General features: G+C 39.0%; 1 protein-coding gene across 3 annotated transcripts; it reads left to right on the forward strand.

Annotated features, from left to right (window-relative positions):
• Nucleotides 1-125: 125 nt before the first annotated feature.
• Nucleotides 126-20,879, forward strand: TBCCD1 (TBCC domain containing 1). Of its 3 annotated transcripts, none has more exons than XM_059391329.1 (8): nt 128-480; nt 5,717-6,095; nt 9,322-9,477; nt 13,014-13,380; nt 15,201-15,387; nt 15,529-16,026; nt 17,110-17,260; nt 19,474-20,879. In XM_059391329.1, the coding sequence occupies exons 2-7, from the start codon at nt 5,760-5,762 to the stop codon at nt 17,237-17,239; spliced, it is 1,674 nt and encodes a 557-aa protein (XP_059247312.1). In that variant the 5' UTR covers nt 128-480; nt 5,717-5,759; the 3' UTR covers nt 17,240-17,260; nt 19,474-20,879. The 3 variants fall into 3 exon arrangements, with proteins under 3 accessions (XP_059247314.1, XP_059247312.1, XP_059247313.1); XM_059391330.1 differs by lacking the exon at nt 128-480 and adding an exon at nt 2,605-2,676; XM_059391331.1 differs by lacking the exon at nt 17,110-17,260 and having other exon boundaries at nt 126-480.
• The last annotated feature ends 514 nt before the right edge of the window (nt 20,880-21,393 follow it).

A 21,393-nucleotide genomic window follows, 5' to 3' on the forward strand; every position in this document is an offset into this window, starting at 1 on the left:
CAGCCGCAGCTCTGGGCCAATTAGAGGAGGAAACGTCAGAGAGTCGCGCCGTCGCAGGGATCCGCTCAGCCCGGGTAGCCGCGAGTCGTAGAAAATTACGTAAAAAGGCGGTAGAGGGCAACCGGGACCAAGACCCGGAACCCGAGGTACATGAATTCCCCCCCGCCCTCCACCTCGGACTCTCCACCAATCACAAGGCCCCGCTTCCAGTACCGACCTATTAAGGGAGGGACGATTTATCTTGTGACAAGTCTGGGAATTTCATTCATATTGAACTTTACGCTGGATGCGGGAGCGGAGGGACACAGGAGAAATGGGCGGAGACAATTACTCTAAGCCAACCGTGAGGGCGAACGCGTTGCTTGAGATCTTATTTTACCCTCTTGGAACAAGCCCAGAAGAAAATTACCTCGGTTTCACTGAGAAGAGGCCGTGGACGCGGACAGGTTTGGATTCGGATTCAGCTTCCATCACTTAGCGGTGAGAACATGCCCCTTCCCTTGCCCCCCACTCTAGCCTAAGCTTTATTTACAAACCTGACGCGAAACATTTTACTGGCAGTGTTGTGAAATTTTAATGGGAGGAAAGCTGTAAACTGTGTAGCACAGCGTCTGGCACACTAAGCCCGCAATGAGTAACTATTATCACACTTAGGAGAACTCTTTGATTCTCCCCACCTCCTTGTTCATGACAAAATTCTAGGTGTCTCCCTTGATTCCGCCCCTGTACTCCCTATCCAAATCTTTGCCTTTAAACTATATCTTGAATCTCTCCACTACTGTTCATCTCCACTACATCTCTGCGCCAAGTCTCATGATCCTAGCAAGACATCCCAAGTGATCCCCTGCTTCCGTTCTTAATATTTTAATCTCTTAACTCCTGACCCCCAACCCCGTGATTTTTTGCAAGCATGTTAGATCATGTCATTCCCCTGCTCAAAACCCTCGAATGGCTTTTCATTGCACTTAACACCCCAACTCTTTATGCAGGCTTATAAAACTCTGTGTCTTAATAAAGCTGGGGGGAAAAAAATTTAAGCCCACTATGATCTGTGCCCTCACCTAGTATACTCCTTATCATGTTCCAGCAAGCCTAGTTTTTTTTTTTTTTTTTTGAATACACCAAACTCATTCCTAAGGCCTTTGTTCTAGCTGTTCTCTCTGCCTGAAGCACTCTTCCCCATGAGTGACTCCTTTTTACACTCAGATCAGTTGAAATGTCACTACTTCAGAGAAGACTTCCCTAACCAATGAAAAACGGCCACTGCTGAGTCCCTTATTCTTACACCATCCTATTGTTTCCATCCTTACTGCCCACACTCACACAACCTTAGGCCAGTTTCAAGAGAGCATAATCTAAACTGTTCACACCTGAATAGGACAGCATCTTAGAACGGAGCCTGCCACAGAGTAAAAGTTGTTTCAACTGTGATCTTCCTATGCTGGCTTCTTATACTTCAGTCCTCAGATCAAACTTGGCATTCGTCCCCTCCTCCCCCTTCCAAACTTATAGCGTTTATTACATTACGAAACTGTCCAATTTTTCCTTAATATGTATTATCTATTCCCTTTATTAAAATATGCACTCCAAGAAAGCAAGGATCTTATCTGTTTTGTTCACTGCTGTGACCCTAGTGGCTTGCACTGTGCCAGACCCACAGTTGTGCTCAATAATAATTCCTGTTGCAAAAAAACAAAGGCGTAGAGAGGGGACAGAATCTGTTCAGGGTCACTGAACTATTTAGTGGTGCAGTTTGAATTCTCACCCAGATCTGCTTGAATCCAAAGGCCCTATCTACCCTTGGCTCATACAGAGGTAAGGGGGACGACAAGGCTACTGCTTTCAGGAAGATGCCTACTGGAGGAGAGAGGCCACCTAAAAGAGGAAACAAATTGCATTTTATGGTCATATTTACCTTTGCACCTGCCACACCTATACAAGCCATAAACGAACTAAGAAACCAGGAAATGGCCAAAATTCATTAAGTGGAGACTTCGAGAAAGGAGTGGTGTCTTCTGCAGGGTGGAATCCAAAAAGGTTTCACGACAGTTGTAATGTGGCGGGAGAGCTAAGAAAGCTAGCCTGCGGGCTCTTTTGTTAAGGAGCTGATAATGCCCGGGGCTCTCGCTTCAGACCGCAGGGGTTTCTATCCTGGCTGCTCTCCTAGGGGTGTGTTACTTCCACCTCTCTACGCCCTAGTTTAGCTGTCGGTAAAAACAAACGTACTCATCTTAAAGGGCTCTTGGGAAGACTAAGATAATACAAACAAAGGTGCTTTGCTTTACACAGGGCTGGCCCGCAGTGAACGCTATAAATGTAAACTGTCATTGTCATTACATTACTGATCAAAGCGTGCCGACCTTACCAGCAGCTATTGGCTGACTATGTATGCGCAGAGCAATAGAAAACTTCCTATTTCTCCGGACTGAAAGGCGCGATACCAGAAGCGGCCGGTTCCGGCTCCAGGTCCCAGCGCCGAGGACTCTTGACCTCAGCTGAGCTAGTTCTCAGTCCCGGGGAGAAGCGGAAGGCCGCTCTAGTAATATTAACCTCCAGTTCTCGGTGGTGCTTGGCCTGGCGCTTGCGCAGTAGGGGAGACGGCTGGCGAGGGGCGGGCCGGGCGAGCGGGGCGCGGCGACGCGCGGAGGGTGCGGCGGAGCGGCCCTGCCTTCGCAGGTAACCGCGCGCGGGCCGGCACCTGGGACGGAGGGCGGGTTGGGGAGGCTTTTTTTGGATCGTCAGGTCTCGGGTTCGCTACGGAGTTTGCCAGCTGGGGCTTCCCGGTTCCCAGAGTCCAGCCGGGCAGCTCGCGCGGCCCGGACCGGGACAGCGTCGGAGGTGGCGGCGAAGCCCCGGGGGGACGGCTGTGGGTCTGACGCCCATCTCACCGCCTGAAAACCCCCCACCCCAGCGCTCCCAGGGGCTGCTTTTGAGAGGGAAAGAGCTTATGTTTAGGAATTTAGCCCTCTCGAGTTTCAGAATTCATTCCCCAGGATCTGGCTTTGGGCTGCGCACTTCAGGAACAGGATTTCAGGATCTCGCAGCCTCTTTTATTTTGGAGCGAACTAAGATCTTCCCCACATAACTTTCATCTCTTTTCCTCAGAGCAGGGCTAAGCCATTCCCGTGTGCGGAGACAGTTACCGTTTACCCTCTCACACCCTTCTTTTGCGCTTCGTGCTCTCACGTTCTTTTACCTGGCCCTATGTGGCCTCACGTCCAAAGCCACTCTTTCTGGTAATCCTCTTCTGGATCCATTCCCATTTTCTGGAGATTTTTCCCGAAACTGGGTTCCTAAAGTACGTTTGTAAGTAACACGGTTCTCAAGTCAGACAGACGAGTTCTAATCCAGGGTGGTGCCAACCTAAGTATGTGACTTCGGGTAAGTCCCTTAACTTCTTCAGGCCCCAGTGTGCTTATCTGGAAGTGGGGACAACCATATTATCTCTAGGTGGTTGAGGGCAAAAGGAGGTGCAGAACGAAAAGTATTTAGCCTGCCACCTTGAACATAGAAAGCATCTGGTTGATGTCAGTTATTTTTTAACCAGGTAATTCTCCAAAGAAGCATGACGTTCTTGGAATGAAATGGAAAGTATAATAATAGCAATAAAACATTTTCCATCAGTCATATAAAGAAGGTTTTTTAAGTGATGTTACTTAATGCCGAGGGGTGCTCATTGGTCAAGTGGTCCTTGATGGTACCTTGGTCAAGTGATTGTGCAGTTTGATACAGTCATCTTGCAAAGCAATGGAAATATGCCAAGAACTTTAGAAATGTAACTTACTTCATTTAACCAATGCATATCTGAAAATTTTCTTGGAAATAATCATAGGGCAGAAAATTTGCAGAAAGATGGTAATTATAGCATTATTTATCATTGTGAAGCATTTAAATTGAAGTATAGTTGACATACATTATATTAGTTTCAGTTGTATAACATAGTAATTTGACAATTATATACATTACAAAATACCACTGGGGCACCTGGGTGGAGCAGTTGGTTAAGCCTTGGACTTGGTCTCAGTTCAGATCTTGATCTCAGTTGTGAGTTCAGGCTCTATGTTGGGCTTCACACTGGGTGTGGAGCCTACTTAAACCAACCAACACAACACACTCAGTAAGCACAGTTGCTGTCTGTTACCATACAAAGTTACTACAATATTATTGGTTATATTCGCTATACTGAACTTTTCTTCCCTGTGACTTAATTGTTTTATAACTGGAATTTTATACTTCTTAATCCCCATCACCTTTCACCTACATTTAAATTTTCTACAGTGGAAAATTTTAACATGTATGGAAGTAGAAAGCCATCATGTGCTCATTACCCCACTTCAACAATGATTAGTATCTTGCCTATCTTGTTTTAAACCTACTTAGTGTGGGGCGCCTGGGTGGCTCAGTGGGTTAAGCCACTGCCTTCGGCTCAGGTCATGATCTCAGGGTCCTGGGATCGAGTCCCACATCGGGCTCTCTGCTCAGCAGTGAGCCTGCTTCCTCCTCTCTCTCTCTGCCTGCCTCTCTGCCTACTTGTGATCTCTCTCTGTCAAATAAATAAATAAAATCTTTAAAAAAAAAAAAATAAACCTACTTAGTGTCCAAAAATAGGAGAACAGGTGAATAAACTAGGGTACCTTTATGTAGAGTGCTGTGAAGCTTTTAAAATAACAGAATTATATATATGCTTTTATCACGAGTTTGAAAATTCAAAAACTAACATCCAATTTGTGTAGAAAAAGAGATGGAAAGGAAGTACAACAGAATATTAACTAGTTTCCCTTTGATGGTGGAACAGTGGATGATTTCCCCACTTCTGTTTTTAGATATAAGTATTCCATAAAAATTATGTATTGTTGTTATAACAAAGAGACAACAAACAAAATCTGAAAGCACTGCACCTGAACTAAGCACAAAGAATATGCCAGAGCAGCTTCACTGTTACAGAGAATAAAGATATCTCTTTCTGCAGTCGGCATTTGTGGGAGCATTCGTCTGCCACGTCACGTTAGTGCTTCATTTTGAACTAAATGTCAGCTAACAGGTCCACATCTTTAACCCACCATCTGCTATGTGTAAGTGATTTGACTCTGAAATTTTATTCCCCTTATTTTGACTAGCATTGCCCCTCAGGGTAGGCAAAGATTTCCTGTGAAGAGATGACTCTCCCATTTCTTCTTTTCTTCCTTTCCTGAGTAGGATTCCAACTCCTACTTCATGCATTTTTACACACTCCCAAAACAACCACTTCTAACCATTCAAGTAAGAATTTTGTTTTATCACAGAAGTTTTCTTATTCAAATCGGTTGTAGTAACATCTGACCAAAAATTTATTCTGCACATGGTTGATAAACTGGATCTTCTTCTTTTTTTTTTTTTTTTTGGTAAATATTTTATTTATTTATTTGAGAGAGAGAGAGAGAGATCACAAGCAGGCAGGCAGAAAGAGGGGAGGGAACAGGCTCCCTGCTGACCAGAGAGCCCAATGCAGGGCTCGATCCCAGAACCTTGAGATCATGATTTAAGCTGAAAGCAAAGGCTTAACACTCTGAGCCACCCAGATTCCCCGGATCTTCTTTTTAAATTGACAAATACATCTTTAAACAGTGAAGGAAGGGGATCATCTTAAAGAAAACGTGTAAATGGAAAAAGCAACAACAAGAAAATATATAAATGAGTTTTGTTTCAAATCAGTGTGTGAAAAACTTTTGTTTCCTAGGTATGCCAAGAAGCCTTATCACACAGATGTCCTTCGAGATAATATGGATCAGTCCGGAGTTCACCTCTGGGTGAAAGCAGAACCCTTTATAGTGGGTGCCTTGCAGGTTCCCCCTCCATCCAAATTCAGTCTTCACTATCTCAGGAAGATATCCACCTATGTGCGAACCCGAGCCACAGAAGGAGCTTACCCACGCCTATACTGGTCCACATGGAGGCACATTGCATGTGGGAAGCTGCAGTTGGCTAAGGATCTGGCCTGGCTTTACTTTGAAATATTTGATAGTCTTGCGGTAAAGACACCAGAGGAGCGCCTGGAATGGTCTGAGATTCTGTCAAACTGTATGTCTGAGGATGAAATTGAAAAACAAAGAAATAAGGTATGGATTTATATGTATGTGTATGTGTGTTTAATTATTTTGAGAAATAAACTATCTTTAATTTTTGTACTAGCTGTGCAGTGTGTGGTTTTAGGTTAATGGCTATTGTGATCCCAAAGTGCCATTTTTTTTAACTGTTTCAGTTGGGCAGTATTTAATGAATTAACCCTTAGTAATCACTACTCACCTACTTCCAAAGTACTAATGTTACAAAAACCCTGTAGTTGAGGGAAATGCTTTCACTGACTTTAAAAATATTTTAAGGTGAGTGAGTGGCTATGAATCATTGATATGTTACAGTTAGAGAACCTGACTAATTTTCAGTGAGGATCTCCTATGTGCTGGGATTCAAAGATGACTGGAACAGCATCTCTGCCCTCATTGAGCTCTTAGACTAGCAGGGGAAGCTGGTGTGTAAAACAAGTGCTATTTGATAGTGTGGAGTGTGTAATAGCCAGAGTGTGCATAGAGTACAGAAATAGGATAGGGAAGAGAATGGTTAGTTCTGGTGATGGGGAAAGACTTGACAGAGAAAGTATATTAATCAGAGTAGGCTCATTACAGTAACAGGCAATCCTGCCATTTCAGTGGCTTAGCACAGTAACAGTTTTTTCTCATTCATGCAGCAGTGTAACACGGGGCATCTGGTTGGATGAATCTCTAGGCTGCTGTTGTCCAAGCAATGACTCAGGGATGTAGTCATCTTCTATCTTCTGGAGCCACAATGTTATTAGCTTTGCTAATAACATTAGCAAAACAAACAAAACAATTAAACAGTTAAAAACAAACAAAAATGACATTCTAATGGCCTACAGTAACAAAGGTTTGTTTCTTGCTTATTTTACATGCAGTCTGCACTTTAGCTAGGGCTAATGGTTATGGCTTGGCTTTGTGTGTCTACTCATTTGGGAACCCAGGCTGAAGAAACATATTCTGTATAGTTAATGCCTATTCTGTGACAGAAGAGAAGAGCAGCAGAGCAGGAGAAAACTCATGATTCCTCTTAAAACTTTTTCTCTGATGGAACATAAACTATAACTAGTTTCATTCCATTGGCTAAAGCTTTGTTATATGTCTGTGTCTAAAATCAGGAAGATGGGCAGCTAAACTACTTCACAGGAGATAGGGAAATCCCATGGCTATGGATCAGGCTGTATAAGCCTCCTAGAGGATGTGGAAGTGAATAATTGCATTATTATAATAATTATAATACAGTTTGCCCCAGCCGTGCCCACTAGAGCCTCAGAGTCCTTCACTTCCATTTCTTTGTGGAGCATTTTTGGGAGACTTGAAAGTGGTGTTTGTCAATCCGCCCACATTCCATTGACTGTAACCCAGTTATACCATGTCTAACTTCAAGGGAGGCTGAGAAATACCATCTAAATATGGGCCCAGGAAGAAACATTTTTTAGTTAGTATCTAGAAAAATATTTAGTTAGTATCTAGCCACTCTCTGCCACTTTGGGTAATATCTAAATAAAGTTTGGAAATTGAAAAGTTTGCCACGAGAGGAAGGACATTATAGTTATTCATTAATTAAATGTTGAGTGCCTACTGTGTGTGAGGTATAGTACTAGATGCTGGATTCAGAGATTAATCAAACCTTCAAGAAGCTCCACAGATTTTTTGAGTGCTTATTATGTGCTAGATTCTATGCTGTGTACTAGGAATGTAAAAGTGAAAAAGATGAGAATCTTAAAGTCTCATGAAGAGGAAGGTATATGAATAATGACAATGTAACATAATTGTTAAATCGAAGTAGGTATAAAGTCAAGGAATTTTGCTGAGTGAAAAAAAGCCAATTCCAGAAGGTTACATACTGTATAATTCCATTTATATAACACTCTTGAAATGACAAAATTATAGAGCTAGAGAACAGGTAAGTGATTGTCAGGGATTAAGGAAGGAGTGAGGGTGGGAGGGAAGTAGGAAGTAGGAAGTATAAAAGGGCAACATGAGAAATCCTTGTGTAAATGGAAATGTTCTGTAACTTGGCTGCATCAGTGTCAACACCCTGATTGTGCTACTGTATTATAGCTTTGCAAGATGGGAAACTGGATACAGTGTACATGGGATTTCTCTGTTAGTTCTTACAACTGCGTGTGAATCTACAATTATCTCAAAAAAATTTAATTAAGAAAGTAGCATTTTTAAAAATATGTAGATTTATGGGGTTCTGATTGACAGTTGATCAAACAGGTCTAGGTGGTCCTGAGAATCCATGTTTTTCAATTCCTTAGTTATAGCGGGTTTTAGCCAGTTTGGGAAGCAGAGTGAATAGAGCTATAGTATCAGATGTATTACATTTTTGTGTCTCCTATATGTGTATGGGAATGGATATATGAGGGTAATCATGAGCTTCAAATCCTGAGCTTCAATACCTTTTTTCAAATAAGAAATGACTTATAAACACCTCTCAAACCAATAGTATTTTTTTAAGTCAAATACTCTTAAGAACTTGATGTAAGGGGCGCCTGGGTGGCTCAGTGGGTTAAGCCTCTGCTTTTGGCTCAGGTCATGATCTCAGGGTCCTGGGATCGAGTCCCACATCAGGCTCTCTGCTCAGCCGGGAGCCTGCTTCCCCCCTCTCTCTCTGCCAGCCTCTCTGCCTACTTGTGATCTCTCTCTCTGTCAAATAAATAAAGTCTTTAAAAAAAAAAAAAAAGAACTTGATGCAAACCTGAGTCCTCCTCTCCCACAAAATGCAATTTCATAATTTGTAATTCGTAATTTCAAAGATTACATACAATTTCAGATCTTGCATTAACATCCTAAACATTTTTGAAAAGTCTGTGAGCCTTCGGTTAGACTAAACTGCATATTTTAGCCAAATTTCCTTCTTCCTTTCTTCCATTTATTTATTCAAAGGACTAAAGTTTGTCCTTTTTTTTTTTTTAACTGCAATTTTAAACTTCTGAAATACTATACTTTTAAAAAAATATGTACTTCATCCTCTCCTCTTCATCGATTCTGGGGAAAGAATGTCTATGGCCATAGAGGCTGCATAGCTTTCCAAGAAGGTAAGTGACTCTAGTTTAATTTGTTTTTGAAACTCCTATATCTGGGTATCAGAAGCATACATATCAAATGCCAGCCACTTTTCTACATTATTCTTTTTAGGATTTGCAAACTGTTGTGAATTTGATTTGCTGTATTTAATTAATTGTAGACTAGGAACTGATATGGTTTAGGACATGTATTCATCATCTTTTTTCTTTTTGGCCAGCTTTCAGTGAACACCCTACAGTTTCTGCTCTTCTTATACATACAGCAGTTAAACAAGGTCTCCTTAAGGACATCTTTGATTGGAGAAGAGTGGCCTAGTCCCAGAAACAGATCTCAGTCTCCTGACTTGACTGAAAAATCCAGTTGCCATAATAAGGTACTGTTTAAATCTTGGTCTTCTTCTTTGAAAGGGACAATTTATGAAGGAGATGATTTGCCTTCATTAAAAATCATGTTGGGATTACTTATGTAAGTCAGTCCTTTGTTGGTGTATTTTGTTTGGCTTTCTCGTTTCTTTTCCTATTATAAAACAAAATAAATATTTGCAATCTTCATCCAAGTAGAGAAGTGCTTTCCATTCATTCCTTCAGTGACACAAAAATCACATGATTTGGGGATAGATTATTCACTGTACTCTCATTAGCATTCTCGTTTTTGCAAATCTTAATGAATTTGAATCTACTAATTTGACTAAGGATAAATGAGAAGATGTAGTATTTACAAAGTCTGTTGAAATCTACTGAAAAAATTTCTACAAAAATACCTTCTTAAATGTTTAAGTGATGTGCTTTCATATACTTAAGTTCATCATGCTTGTGTCCTATGATGACATATTTATGTCATATGATGTGACAACCTAGAAGTTAAACTTAACTGCCTCACATTGTGAGTTTTAGAAATTGTGTCATTTCTCTTTTTCTAAAGAAAACTGAAATGTTTTTACCTGTTTATGTCGAAGTATTCTAAAAAATCTTAAGCAAAACATAGATCTTGGGGCGCCTGGGTGGCTCAGTGGGTTAAGCCGCTGCCTTCGGCTCAGGTCATGATCTCAGGGTCCTAGGATCGAGTCCCGCATCGGGCTCTCTGCTCAGCAGGGAGCCTGCTTCCTCCTCCTCTCTCTCTCTCTCTGCCTGCCTCTCTGCCTACTTGTGATCTCTCTCTGTCAAATAAATAAATAAAATCTTTTAAAAAAAACAAAAACAAACAAACAAAAAAAAAACATAGATCTTGGTATGACTGCCATACACAAGTTCTTTAAAAATGTTCTGAGGCAAACAACAACAACAAAAACTTTTCTGATATTTGGTACTTTTATAATCTCCTTTTTCAACTAAACCTATCCACCTGTATGTTGCATGATAAGATTCCTTCTGGTTGTGCTTCTCATTTTTCCTGCTCACTCTTCTTCATGAGCTCCCCACTGGCCCCTACACGCCACTATTCCTCCAGGATTCTGCCTGGGCAATTTTATCTTCTCGCTAGACATATTCTTTAAACATAATTCTTCTCTTCTCATGATTTCACATATCACAATGACTCCTGAGTTTGTCTTTATCCTAGATTTCCCTCCTCATGTAGGTGTTCATCTATACCTGAAATTCAGAATGTTCAAGTCCAGGTGTATTAGCGAGGCCAGTCATTGTCTGTCCACATGAATGGGCACCATGTAAGATGGGGTTTTGAACTAAAGTAGTCTGCATTCAAATTGGCTCTTACATTCAATATCCCATGATTTTAGGCAAGTTGGTTAACTTTCCTAGGTCTTGGCTTCTCTTTTGTAAATGAGGATGGTAATACCTATTTCTGAGTGGTTGTGGGAATCTAGAATACATTAGCGTGAGAATTGTTGCGCAGTAAGCATCAGCAAATGGTGACTCTTAGTTTGTGCTATAGCATGACCTCTTTGAACAACTGATTTAGACCAGATATGGACACATTCATAGATATGTATTTGAAATTGGTCTGCTTTGAATGGATGACCTGGCCCAGTCAGTGCCCCCAGAAACTGAAGAAATTACCAGTTTGTGCTGGGTGCTTGAGCTGGCAGCACAGGTAGCACTGGTACCAGAATAGCCACCATATTCATGGGTGACCTGGAGTTATGAGGGATTAGAAACTCTGAGAAAGAGAAAAAGACAAGAATGGAACAGACGTGTAGAGATGCTGGCGAGAGAGAACCAGGAGGCTTAAGATGGCCTTCCAGTTGCACTTCTGATGAGACCTACCTATACTTCAGTTTGGGAGATGACTGTGTGTCCCTACAGTAAAATCTCCCTTTACTCGAATTGACTTATATTCCTGAAGCCAGAGAAAATTACCACCAGCTACCAATGCTCATTCTCTTAGCACCCATACCTAGTTTTCTGTCAAGTCTTTCTTATTCTGCCTCAAAATAACTCTGATTTAAAAATCTGTCCCTCTTTGGGTGGCTGGCTCAGTGGGAGGGGTGTGTGCCACTCTTGAGCTCAGGGTTGTAAGTTCAAGCCACACATTGGGTGTAGAGTTTACTTTAAAAATAAGGTCTGTTTCTTTTCTTCCTCTTATATAGGTCATACTGACATTTGAGGGAGGCCTTGATTTCTATAATTAGGTCCTACCTGGTCACCCTGCTTTTAGTCTACCCTCCACCTACTACACCGGACTTTCTAAATGCAAAAGGATTCTGTTGGTTTTTGTCAAAACTCCCATCAGTAATTATCATTGTCACTGTTGTTTTCATCTCGTGCTCCACGGAGCCACCTCAGAGCCTGCTGTGGGTGAGGGGGATGCAGTAAGAGGTGAAGAGTGGCCGCTCTGCTTTGACATGTTCTGTGGTGTCCCAGTGAGAGTCTATTAAAAAGAAAAAAAGGGTTAGCTATTTAGAAATCAGTTTTAAAGTCCCTGGCACACAAAATAAAGCACAGATGCTTTAGTGTTTTAATAGGCCTTTCATGATTGGCCCCTACTACCAGTTTTCTGAACACAGCAGGTAATGTTACTGCTGTGGATCTTTGCATATGCTATTCCCTAGGCCTAGAATGCCTTTTTTCCTTGTCTGTTGGCATAACTACCAGCATTAATCAAGAATCTGTCTAAACAGCACTCTGTGATGATTTTTTTTCCCCCAAGAGGGGTTCCTTATTCCTCTCAGGCTCATAGCATGTCTTTACAGATCTCTGCTGTAATTCTTATCTCATTATATAATAGTTGCTTGTATTGTCTTTTCACTACATAGGCGCTGAGTTCTTGAGGACAAAAACTATGTCCTATTCAGTTTGCATAATTTATCACCTAACACTGCTCATACCACATAAGAGATATTCAAGAAATAAATGTCAAATGAATGAGCCAAGTCACTGAGACATCTGCCAACTCAAAGCTTATTCCAAAAGTGGTAACTTCTCTTAAATCTAGCTACTATAAGGGTAGTTGCATTGTTTCATCCAGTGGAATTTGAAACTCCTCCTGTAATAAGAGAAGGTAAATAAAGAAAACCCGTGTTTCATGGAATGAATGTCCACGGTGGCTATTTTTATGTTAGATCTGTAACTTACTTACTAGCCATGTGATCTTGGGTGGGTTTCTTAACCTTTCTGTATCTCCACTTCCTCATTTGTAAAATGGGCATGGTAATGGCATCTATTGCAGGATGGTTGCTAGGATTATTAAATATGTTGAAGTTTGTACAACACTTTGTGGTTAGCGCACACTAAGGTTTAGCTATAATATTACTTTTGAACTAGCTAAGGAAGGGAGAGATTCTGTTTATGCCTATCACATAATACCAAAAAATCATTATAAGGTTTATATTGTTGCCTTAAATGCTTTTTTAGGAGATGAGGCAAAGTAGAAATACAAAATAACTAAAATATAGAGTTTTCAGGTCTTATAAAATCTGTTCTATTAAGAGTGCTTTATTTTGATATTTTTTAGAACTGGAATGATTACAGTCACCAGGCATTTGTCTGTGATCATCTGTCAGATCTCCTTGAGCTACTTTTAGATCCAGAACAACTCACTGCATCATTTCATTCAACCCATAATAGTCTAGTCTCTCGCGAAGCTGTTGTGGCCCTCAGCTTTCTTATTGAAGGTACAGTGAGTAGAGCCAGGAAGATATACCCACTTCATGAACTTGCTCTGTGGCAACCACTGCATGCAGAAAGCGGCTTCTCACGGATCTCTAAGACCTTTTCTTTCTACAAGCTGGAAGCCTGGTTGAGAGCCTGTTTGACTGGGAATCCATTTGGTACATCTGCTTGCCTTAAGTCTGGAAAGAAATTGGCTTGGGCTCACCAAGGTATTTTTTTAGTATTTTAATATATTTTAAATTGAATGACAAGTTAAGGAACCTAATATTCTCTGGTGTATTAATAATCATACATCTTCTATAGACCTACAAAATATTGCTACTATAAGAGAGAAAAAGGGAACCACTCTCTTTTGTCTATGACTTTTTTTGTCAAGGCAGCAGTAGTCTGAGAGAGTTGATTTCAAAGTCTGGGTCATTCTGGTCACAATTAATGGAACTCCAGCTTCAGTCATTTGTCTCTTTGCTCTGCTTTTCTCTCTTCTGATCCTTTCTCCCTCGCCTTCTCATGTGCTCATTTGTTGAGAGCCTTCCTGTTTTCTCCACACCACAGCTGAGTTTGACCATTCCACAGTTACAACCTCAGAGAGTTGTTGTAAAAATGGGATCCTTTAAAGGTACACAGACACAAACAGATGAGACTTTTCTAAATTGGAAATGTCAAGTTAAAAGTAGGGAATATCTGGCCTTGGTTGCATCAGATACCTATTCCTGACAGTCCGGCGATGGCTAACAGGATAGGTTCAGGAGCTGTATGACTTCTGGGGGCCCAGGTATAAGTTTAAAGAGGATTAAGTGCCTACACTGAGACAAATGCCAGGCAAAATTAATGAAAAAAGGGAAAAAACATGAACTATAGTTCCACAATCTCTGAATTTCAGGGATAAAGAAAAATATAGGTTCCATGTAATTTTAAAAAATCAGTTTTGTGTCAGATTTTTATAATGCTAAAAAACACAATGATTGAACATTATCTACAGACTCTAAAGCAAAAAGATTGTGATCCATGAATTCTATATCCAATCAACCTATTGCTCGAGTATGAGGTCACAGACTTCCAGATATCTAAGGGTCCCATAAATATATAGGATATTACATAATTCTTGATGGTGATAAAAGAATATAGGCTCAGGCAAGTTTTTAAATGTTGTTACAGTAGTCCTCAATAGTAAGAAGAGGATATCTAACCTATCTAGCGGAGCTAGATAATAAGATCACAAATAATTTGTATCTTCTTTTACCACTAGTATTTGAAAATTATTCACAAAAGCCATGCATTACTTATTTAATAAAAGGAAGCATTAAGAATTGGTAATTTTTAAAAAAAAGTAATAGCATACTTATGGGACCTCTTCGTATTTGACTAGTATTCTTTATGGGGTGTCCGGCTGGCTTTCAGAGAGGTACTGTCTTAGAAGCCAATCACATAACAGTGGGACTATATAAGGAGGGCAACCCCTGCACAGAGTTTTTGAGTGTCAGTTTGTGCAAGGCACTGTGTATGAAAGGAGTTTGTGCTTTCGGTTACTAATGATGTAGGGATAAAAGGCCTGAATCCAAATAGAATTCATGGAATGATGTGGTATGTAGCTTAGGAGGGGATTGAAATTAGTATTGTGGTGATTTAAAGAGATTATTTATGGATTGGTATGATAAATTAAAGCAACTTGGAGAAGATACTTGAGTTGTTGAGTTGGGCCAGCTCTAGCCACATGACCTTAGGCACATTACTTGAAAGATACACATGAAAAAAAAAAAAAAAAACCTTAGATCTATAGGCAGTCTTAATGGACTAGAAGTTTTAAACAATTTTTATCACAGAAAATTATGAAATATTGCAAGCATACAGAAAAACACAGAGAACAGTATAGCAAATACCTCTTTACCCAATGTCCAGATTGAACATTTTTCCAAAGCTTACTTGTATCTGATTTTAGACACTTAAACACATAGGCATATGTAATCTCATATGGTTGTTTGTTTTTCTTTGATTGAAACTTACTTCATTTATTTCTATTTTTCTTAAATAGTTGAAGGGACGACCAAAAGAGCTAAGATTGCTTGTAATACACACGTGGCCCCTCGGATGCACCGCATGGTGGTGATGAGCCAAGTTTACAAGCAGACCTTGGCCAAGAGCTCAGATACTCTGGTGGGGGCACATGTGAAAATTCATCGTTGCAATGAATCTTTTATATATCTGCTCTCTCCTTTACGGTAAGCACGGTTCTGATGTTTTGATATTTTCTTTGAACTGGGATTGATCCTTTTTTGCCATCAGAGAAGAATTTTGTAGTCAGCTGTTCTTTTACTCTTACTCTCATTTGAAGGAATTTACCTCATTTTTTCATTTTTCAGATCTGTGACCATCGAGAAATGCAGGAATAGCACCTTCGTCTTGGGCCCTGTACAGACTGCTCTTCACCTCCACAGCTGTGACAGTGTTAAAGTCATTGCTGTTTGCCATCGTTTGTCCATCTCTTCTACAACAGGCTGCATCTTTCACATTCTGACGCCTACACGCCCCCTAATTCTCTCTGGAAACCAGGCAGTAACTTTTGCCCCTTTTCATACTCATTATCCAATGCTGGAGGATCACATGGCCAGGACTGGCCTTGCTACGGTGCCTAACTATTGGGATAATCCAATGATTGTGTGCAGAGAGAACTGCGACACAAGTGTCTTCCGACTCTTACCACCTTGTGAATTCTATGTATTTATTATCCCCTTTGAAATGGAAGGGGACACAACAGAGATACCTGGGGGTCTTCCGTCTGCATATCAGAAAGCACTGGGTCAAAGAGAACAGAAGATACAAATCTGGCAGAAAACTGTAAAGGAGGCTCGTTTGACAAAGTGAGTGTTTTCTAGAGAAGAATTTGTCTTATGTAAAACTCCATGAGAAAACAAATTAATCTGTACACGTGTACAGCTGTACTAAAGTAACAAAAAAGATGTAATGTGTCTTTTGTTAAGGTCAGTATTCCAGGCTGTTTGGTTGGGGGATGGGAGCAAGTGGATATTTAAGAATTAGACTCCCTTCTTTTCAGAAGCTTTAGTTGATAGATAACTTATGTGTATGAAAGATCATATGTAGAACATGCCACATGATCCAATACTTACATGAATTGGTTTTAGTTTTTAGTTCTCTAAATTTTAATTCTCTAAAAGAATTTAGTTTTAAATTTTCTAAACTTTAATTCTCTAAAAAACTATCATTGGTTCTCAACTTTGGTTGTGCAACAGTCTTCCAAGAGGCTTGTTCAAAATACGGATTTCCTGACTCCTCCATACCACACACAGACTCTCCGAGGGCGGATTCCTAATGTTGCTCCATGGACTAATGCTAGTTCTTGTCCAAGTTTTCCCTAATCCATGGTAAAATGTGAAAAATAAGCACAGTGTTGTAAAACAAAGCTAAATTTTGTTTTTTTACTTTGAAATTATATCCTTCCTAAACTTGGGGTGCTAAAATATCTTATTTCTAGATTACATGCTTATGATAGTAGATGGTTGCGGTTTATTACATTCACCACAATATTTTATCTCAAGGGTACTGGTCTTTGAACTCTAGAACCCAGGGACATGCTATACGGTTTATAGAGGTTCAGAAAACATCAGTGTGGGTGGTCAGGGATGATTTATAGAGGAAGTAGAATTTGTGTTGGACCTGGAAGAATTAGCAGTGTTTGGATAGGAGCTGAGGACTGGGCAGAATACTTTTATGGTGCATCTGACCAATCTTTTTTTTCTTTGGGGTGGGAGGGGTGGCAGTGTTACAATGTCAAGAACTGAACAGAGCAGTTATCTGGAGGGAATAAATGGAGAACTAGAAATAATTTTAATGTCTATCCCATTAAAGTACTTTATAATCACCTGGAGTAAAATGAACATGAATTAGTGTTCTTACATTCTTTTTGCTCTTGATGGCGCTTTTAGGGATCAAAGGAAGCAGTTCCAGGTACTTGTGGAGAATAAGTTTTATGAGTGGTTGATTAATACAGGACATCGCCAACAGCTGGACAGTCTTGTGCCCCCTGCTGCCGGCTCCAAACAAGCAGCAGGATAAGACTCCTACGTGGAAACACTGGTGGGCATTTATAATGTAGACCACTTAGAACAAATTATCTTGGGAAAATCTTACAAGCATGCTGCAGAATATGATGTTAACTGGCCACTGCCTCTTTTCTCTGCCAGGTCCACTAGCATATACAGACTTTTACATACCCATTTTTACCACACCTTATAGTGAAGACCAACCAAACTATTCCATAGATGGAGCCTATGGAATAATGGGCAAATATTAAAGGCCAGGTTTTGTCTTATTTGCTTCTTACCTAGTATAGGTTGTACTGTTCAAAGATACTACTTTACCCATACATAGCTTTCAGTTGTATTTCCCCTTTCTAACACATCTCTCATCTTTCCCATCACCCACACACAAATCAATTAACTGATATTTGTTAATTACATATAACATTAATAAATTACCAGAATTAACCCAAATGAAGATTTGAATACTGAACTCTAGAAGATCACAGAGCCAATAGAAGAGAGCATGGATACAGACAAATTCATTAGAAGTCCTTTAATCTAAATAAAAATTCTCTTTTTTAATACAGAAATTAGTTTACTTTTCTATTTTGAAAGCTTATTAAAGACTAACAATAGGAAAACAGATAAAGGATTTCAAATAGTTCACAGACAAATACAAACACAAAGATATCTTTACTTACAATTAATGTAAGATACTGTTTTTCTTCTATCAGATTGGCAAGTATCAAAAGCTGGTGTATAACACTGGTAAGGTATTTTGTTTACCACTGGAAAAAGTGTACCAGTGCAACATCTTTGGAGGATAGTTTGACAAAATAAAAATTATAAATGCACACATTCTTTGACTTAGCAATTTCACTTCTTAGAATTTATCTTATAGATACACCCATGTATGTAAAGATCTGTTTAAAAAATATGTTCATTGCAGCATTGTTTGAAATAGCTGTAGACTAGAAAAAACCCAAGTGCTTTCCAATAGACGGCTGGTGCCTAATGCATTGGTTCCTCTATGTTAAAGAATGCATCTTTAAAAAGAATGAGGTCTATCTGTAGGTGAGATAGTAAATCTCTAAGCTGGGGTTTGAAGGGGTGAAGGCAGAAGAGGAGGAGTAGAATGCTGCCTTGTCTGTTTGAAAAAAAAGAGGGGTTATCACACATGGCTGTATGCTAATTATATGCCTTAAAAACTTCTAAAAGGACATAAATCATTGAAAGTGTTGGTCTTTGAGAAAGGAGACTAGATGTCTAGGGTGATTGAAAACTTATTCTTAATTTTTATTGATACAGAATTTACATGCCATGAAATTCAGTGGCTTTTATTAACATAGTGACAAGTTTGTACAACCTTCACCACTAACAAATTCAGAATATTTTCATTACCCTAAAAACAAAGCCCATACGCATGGACAGTTACTCTTCATTTCTGAACTCCCAGTATCTTCTCTTTTCTCTAGTCCCTGGCTAACACTAATCTACTTTTTGTCTCTTGATTTGTCAACTCTGGACATTTCCTTTAAATGGAATCTTTGTGCCTGGCTTCTTTCCCTTAACATGGTCTTAGGGTCATCTATGTTGTAGCATGTGTCAGTACATCCTTCCTTTTTATGGCTGGGTAGTATTCCATTGTATGGATATATCACACCTTATCTGCTCATCAGTTGATCTGAGATTTGAGTTGTTTCCCCTTTTCAGTTTTCACTTTTATTGTGAATAATGTTGTTATGTACTTTAGTGTATAAGTTTTTGTGTAGACATATGTTTTCAATTCTCTGGGTAAATACCTAGGATTAGAATTGCAAGTTTATAGGTTTAACTTTTTGAGGAAATGCTGAACTGTTTTCCAAAACTGTAAAAACGTATTCTTGTTTATAGATTGTTTGCATTTTAAATTGTGTATTACTTATTACACACAAAAAAAGTTCATAATACTTAGTAAATGCTGAGATTAAGAATCAGGAATCTGATGAGGATTAAAATCCAAAGGAAATAAAAACTATAAGAAGGTGAAATTTTAATTGAGGCCAACCCTAAATAGCCTGCCACTTTTTCATGTCTTTTCTTTTATTATGAACTAAAGTGACCTTCAGAAAGAAGGAATATAATTAATCTTAAGTCTTATGTATTTAGCACTTTAAACTCTCACCTGACCTTGATTTACATGATTTTGTAAATATAAGTTTTTTCTTACTATTTGCGTGAAGGCAATAGAGAATTAAGTTACTAATATTTTTCTCTTGTTATTTTCAGGGCCCTGGAAACAGGAGGGTGAATGGAAGATGGTACATGTCTTGAAACTCAATTGGGAAGATGCTCCTGCTGCTTAAGAGACATTGCAGTTTTTTTCTTCCTATTTAAGACCGTTCCTTGATTTCCATTCCATATTGATATATTACTGCTTAGGTCGAATTTTAGGTGAACTTCTGACTATCCTATAGACAAACGTATTGTTTATAGAACATCAGAAAGCTCATCTTTGTGTTGCCAAAATGAAGTTGATGAAGGCAGTTTCGTTGTATGTTAATATTGAAATAACTGATTGTAGATTTGCAAGTAAATTTCACATTTTAATTTATATGATGAAAGGGTCTCATCCTTTCTATAGTTAAATAAGAATTTTATAGTTCTTTGAAACTATTTAAAAGGAAATTGCTACTCCTTTTAAAAATAATTGGGATGAAAGTATAGTTTGTTGGTATATAAATATAGCAGAAATAGTTTTATACAAAGATATTTTAGTCCTTAAAAGTATGAAGCAATGAAATTGTGTAAATTCTTTATTTTTCATTTTCTGCTTCACATTTTCAATAAGTAAAGTCTAAAAAGTAATTTTCTCCTTTTGATAAAAAGATAGAGATTTAATTTTAGAAAAGGTTTTATGGGGGAAGGAAAGAATTTTTCCTCTATCCTAGGTTCTTTAGGCTTTAGTCTATTAATTAAATCGACATAAGACAGATTAACAGGAGGCAAACAATTTTAATTAGATTTCTGTGGGCGCCTCATAAGAATATGAGTCCCAGGAACAAGTCAGGCAGTTGGCTTGTATGCCACCCTGACCTAAGTAATGGAATATAGGCCCAGGGCTTCAGAGGGAAGAGAGTAATTCACAGTATGTTAAGAAAAGTAGATGTGTGGCAGTTAGATGTTTGCCTTGTCATACAGATGGCTCATTCAGATTAAAACTTCCCTGTGGTAATAGCTTTCCTTCTGGGCCAGGCCCCCTATCTGAATAATTTTAGGTAGTTAAGGGAAGTTTTTCTTGAATTTGCAGGGTCTTCATCACCTTTAGCTCTAAATAACTTACATACTAAAGTAGCACATTTTAGGGTCATGTTTTCTCCCTCTCAGTTACCAATGTCACTTCGTGATATTATAGCAAAATAAAGTTTACATTTGATTGAGGAAGCTGTATTCTTTAAGATAAAGGAAAAGGAATTATTAAGTTATTAAATAATTATTAAATTATTAAATGAATCCACTGATAAACATTGTTTTGTATGCTCAGTGCTCATTGAAGTAGTAATTATATTTAAAAAGGGCTTGATCTAAAGTGAAAAATTCTCAGAATGTGTGTTAATTCTAATTGACATTTTCAGTTTTTATTTTAAGATGAAATTCAAGAGAGAATTCAATAAAGAAACACTGGAGTAATAGAAGTGTGTTTTGGAAATTGCTATTAACAAAATTAATGGTATCACTTCGATACTTTCTTTCCTGTTTACCAAATTCAGGAAGATAAGCATATGACATTGTTTCTCAATAATCTTCCTAACAAGGCACATTTACCATTTTTTGAATTAACCATAATTTATGCTGGGAGAATCCCATTTGTAGGATGGCTTTATTCATAAAAACATGAGAAAGATGGACTTTTAAGAAGAGTGTACTTGACCAGGAAAATGAAAGTAGAGAAGGATTGACTTGGTTTTTTTTAATTTACATAAAATGTAATCTCATTCCAAAAGTCAGATGTAATAGGTGCCAAGAAACGTCCCTGAACAGGTTCCCATTGAGTATCATGGCAGAAAAATGCCACCAACCAGGCAGCAAGCTGAGCTTAGCTCAACCTTGGCGGGACTGTGATTCTCACGGTAGCTTTCTGTCCCTCATGCTACATTCTGTAGAGCCTTTCTTGTGGATCAGAACTTGTATGTCCTGAAAATTTTTCAA

Source organism: Mustela nigripes, chromosome 2 (genome assembly GCF_022355385.1).
Source record: "Mustela nigripes isolate SB6536 chromosome 2, MUSNIG.SB6536, whole genome shotgun sequence".
Taxonomy (NCBI): Eukaryota; Metazoa; Chordata; class Mammalia; order Carnivora; family Mustelidae; genus Mustela; species Mustela nigripes.

Excerpts from the sequence above, each read along its gene's own strand:
- TBCCD1 (XM_059391329.1), top strand. The coding sequence starts at position 5,760 with ATGGATCAGTCCGGAGTTCACCTCTGGGTGAAAGCAGAACCCTTTATA. Across the intron at positions 9,478-13,013 it reads AATCCAGTTGCCATAATAAG|AACTGGAATGATTACAGTCA; the intron begins GTACTGTTTAAA and ends GATATTTTTTAG. Across the intron at positions 13,381-15,200 it reads ATTGGCTTGGGCTCACCAAG|TTGAAGGGACGACCAAAAGA; the intron begins GTATTTTTTTAG and ends TTTCTTAAATAG.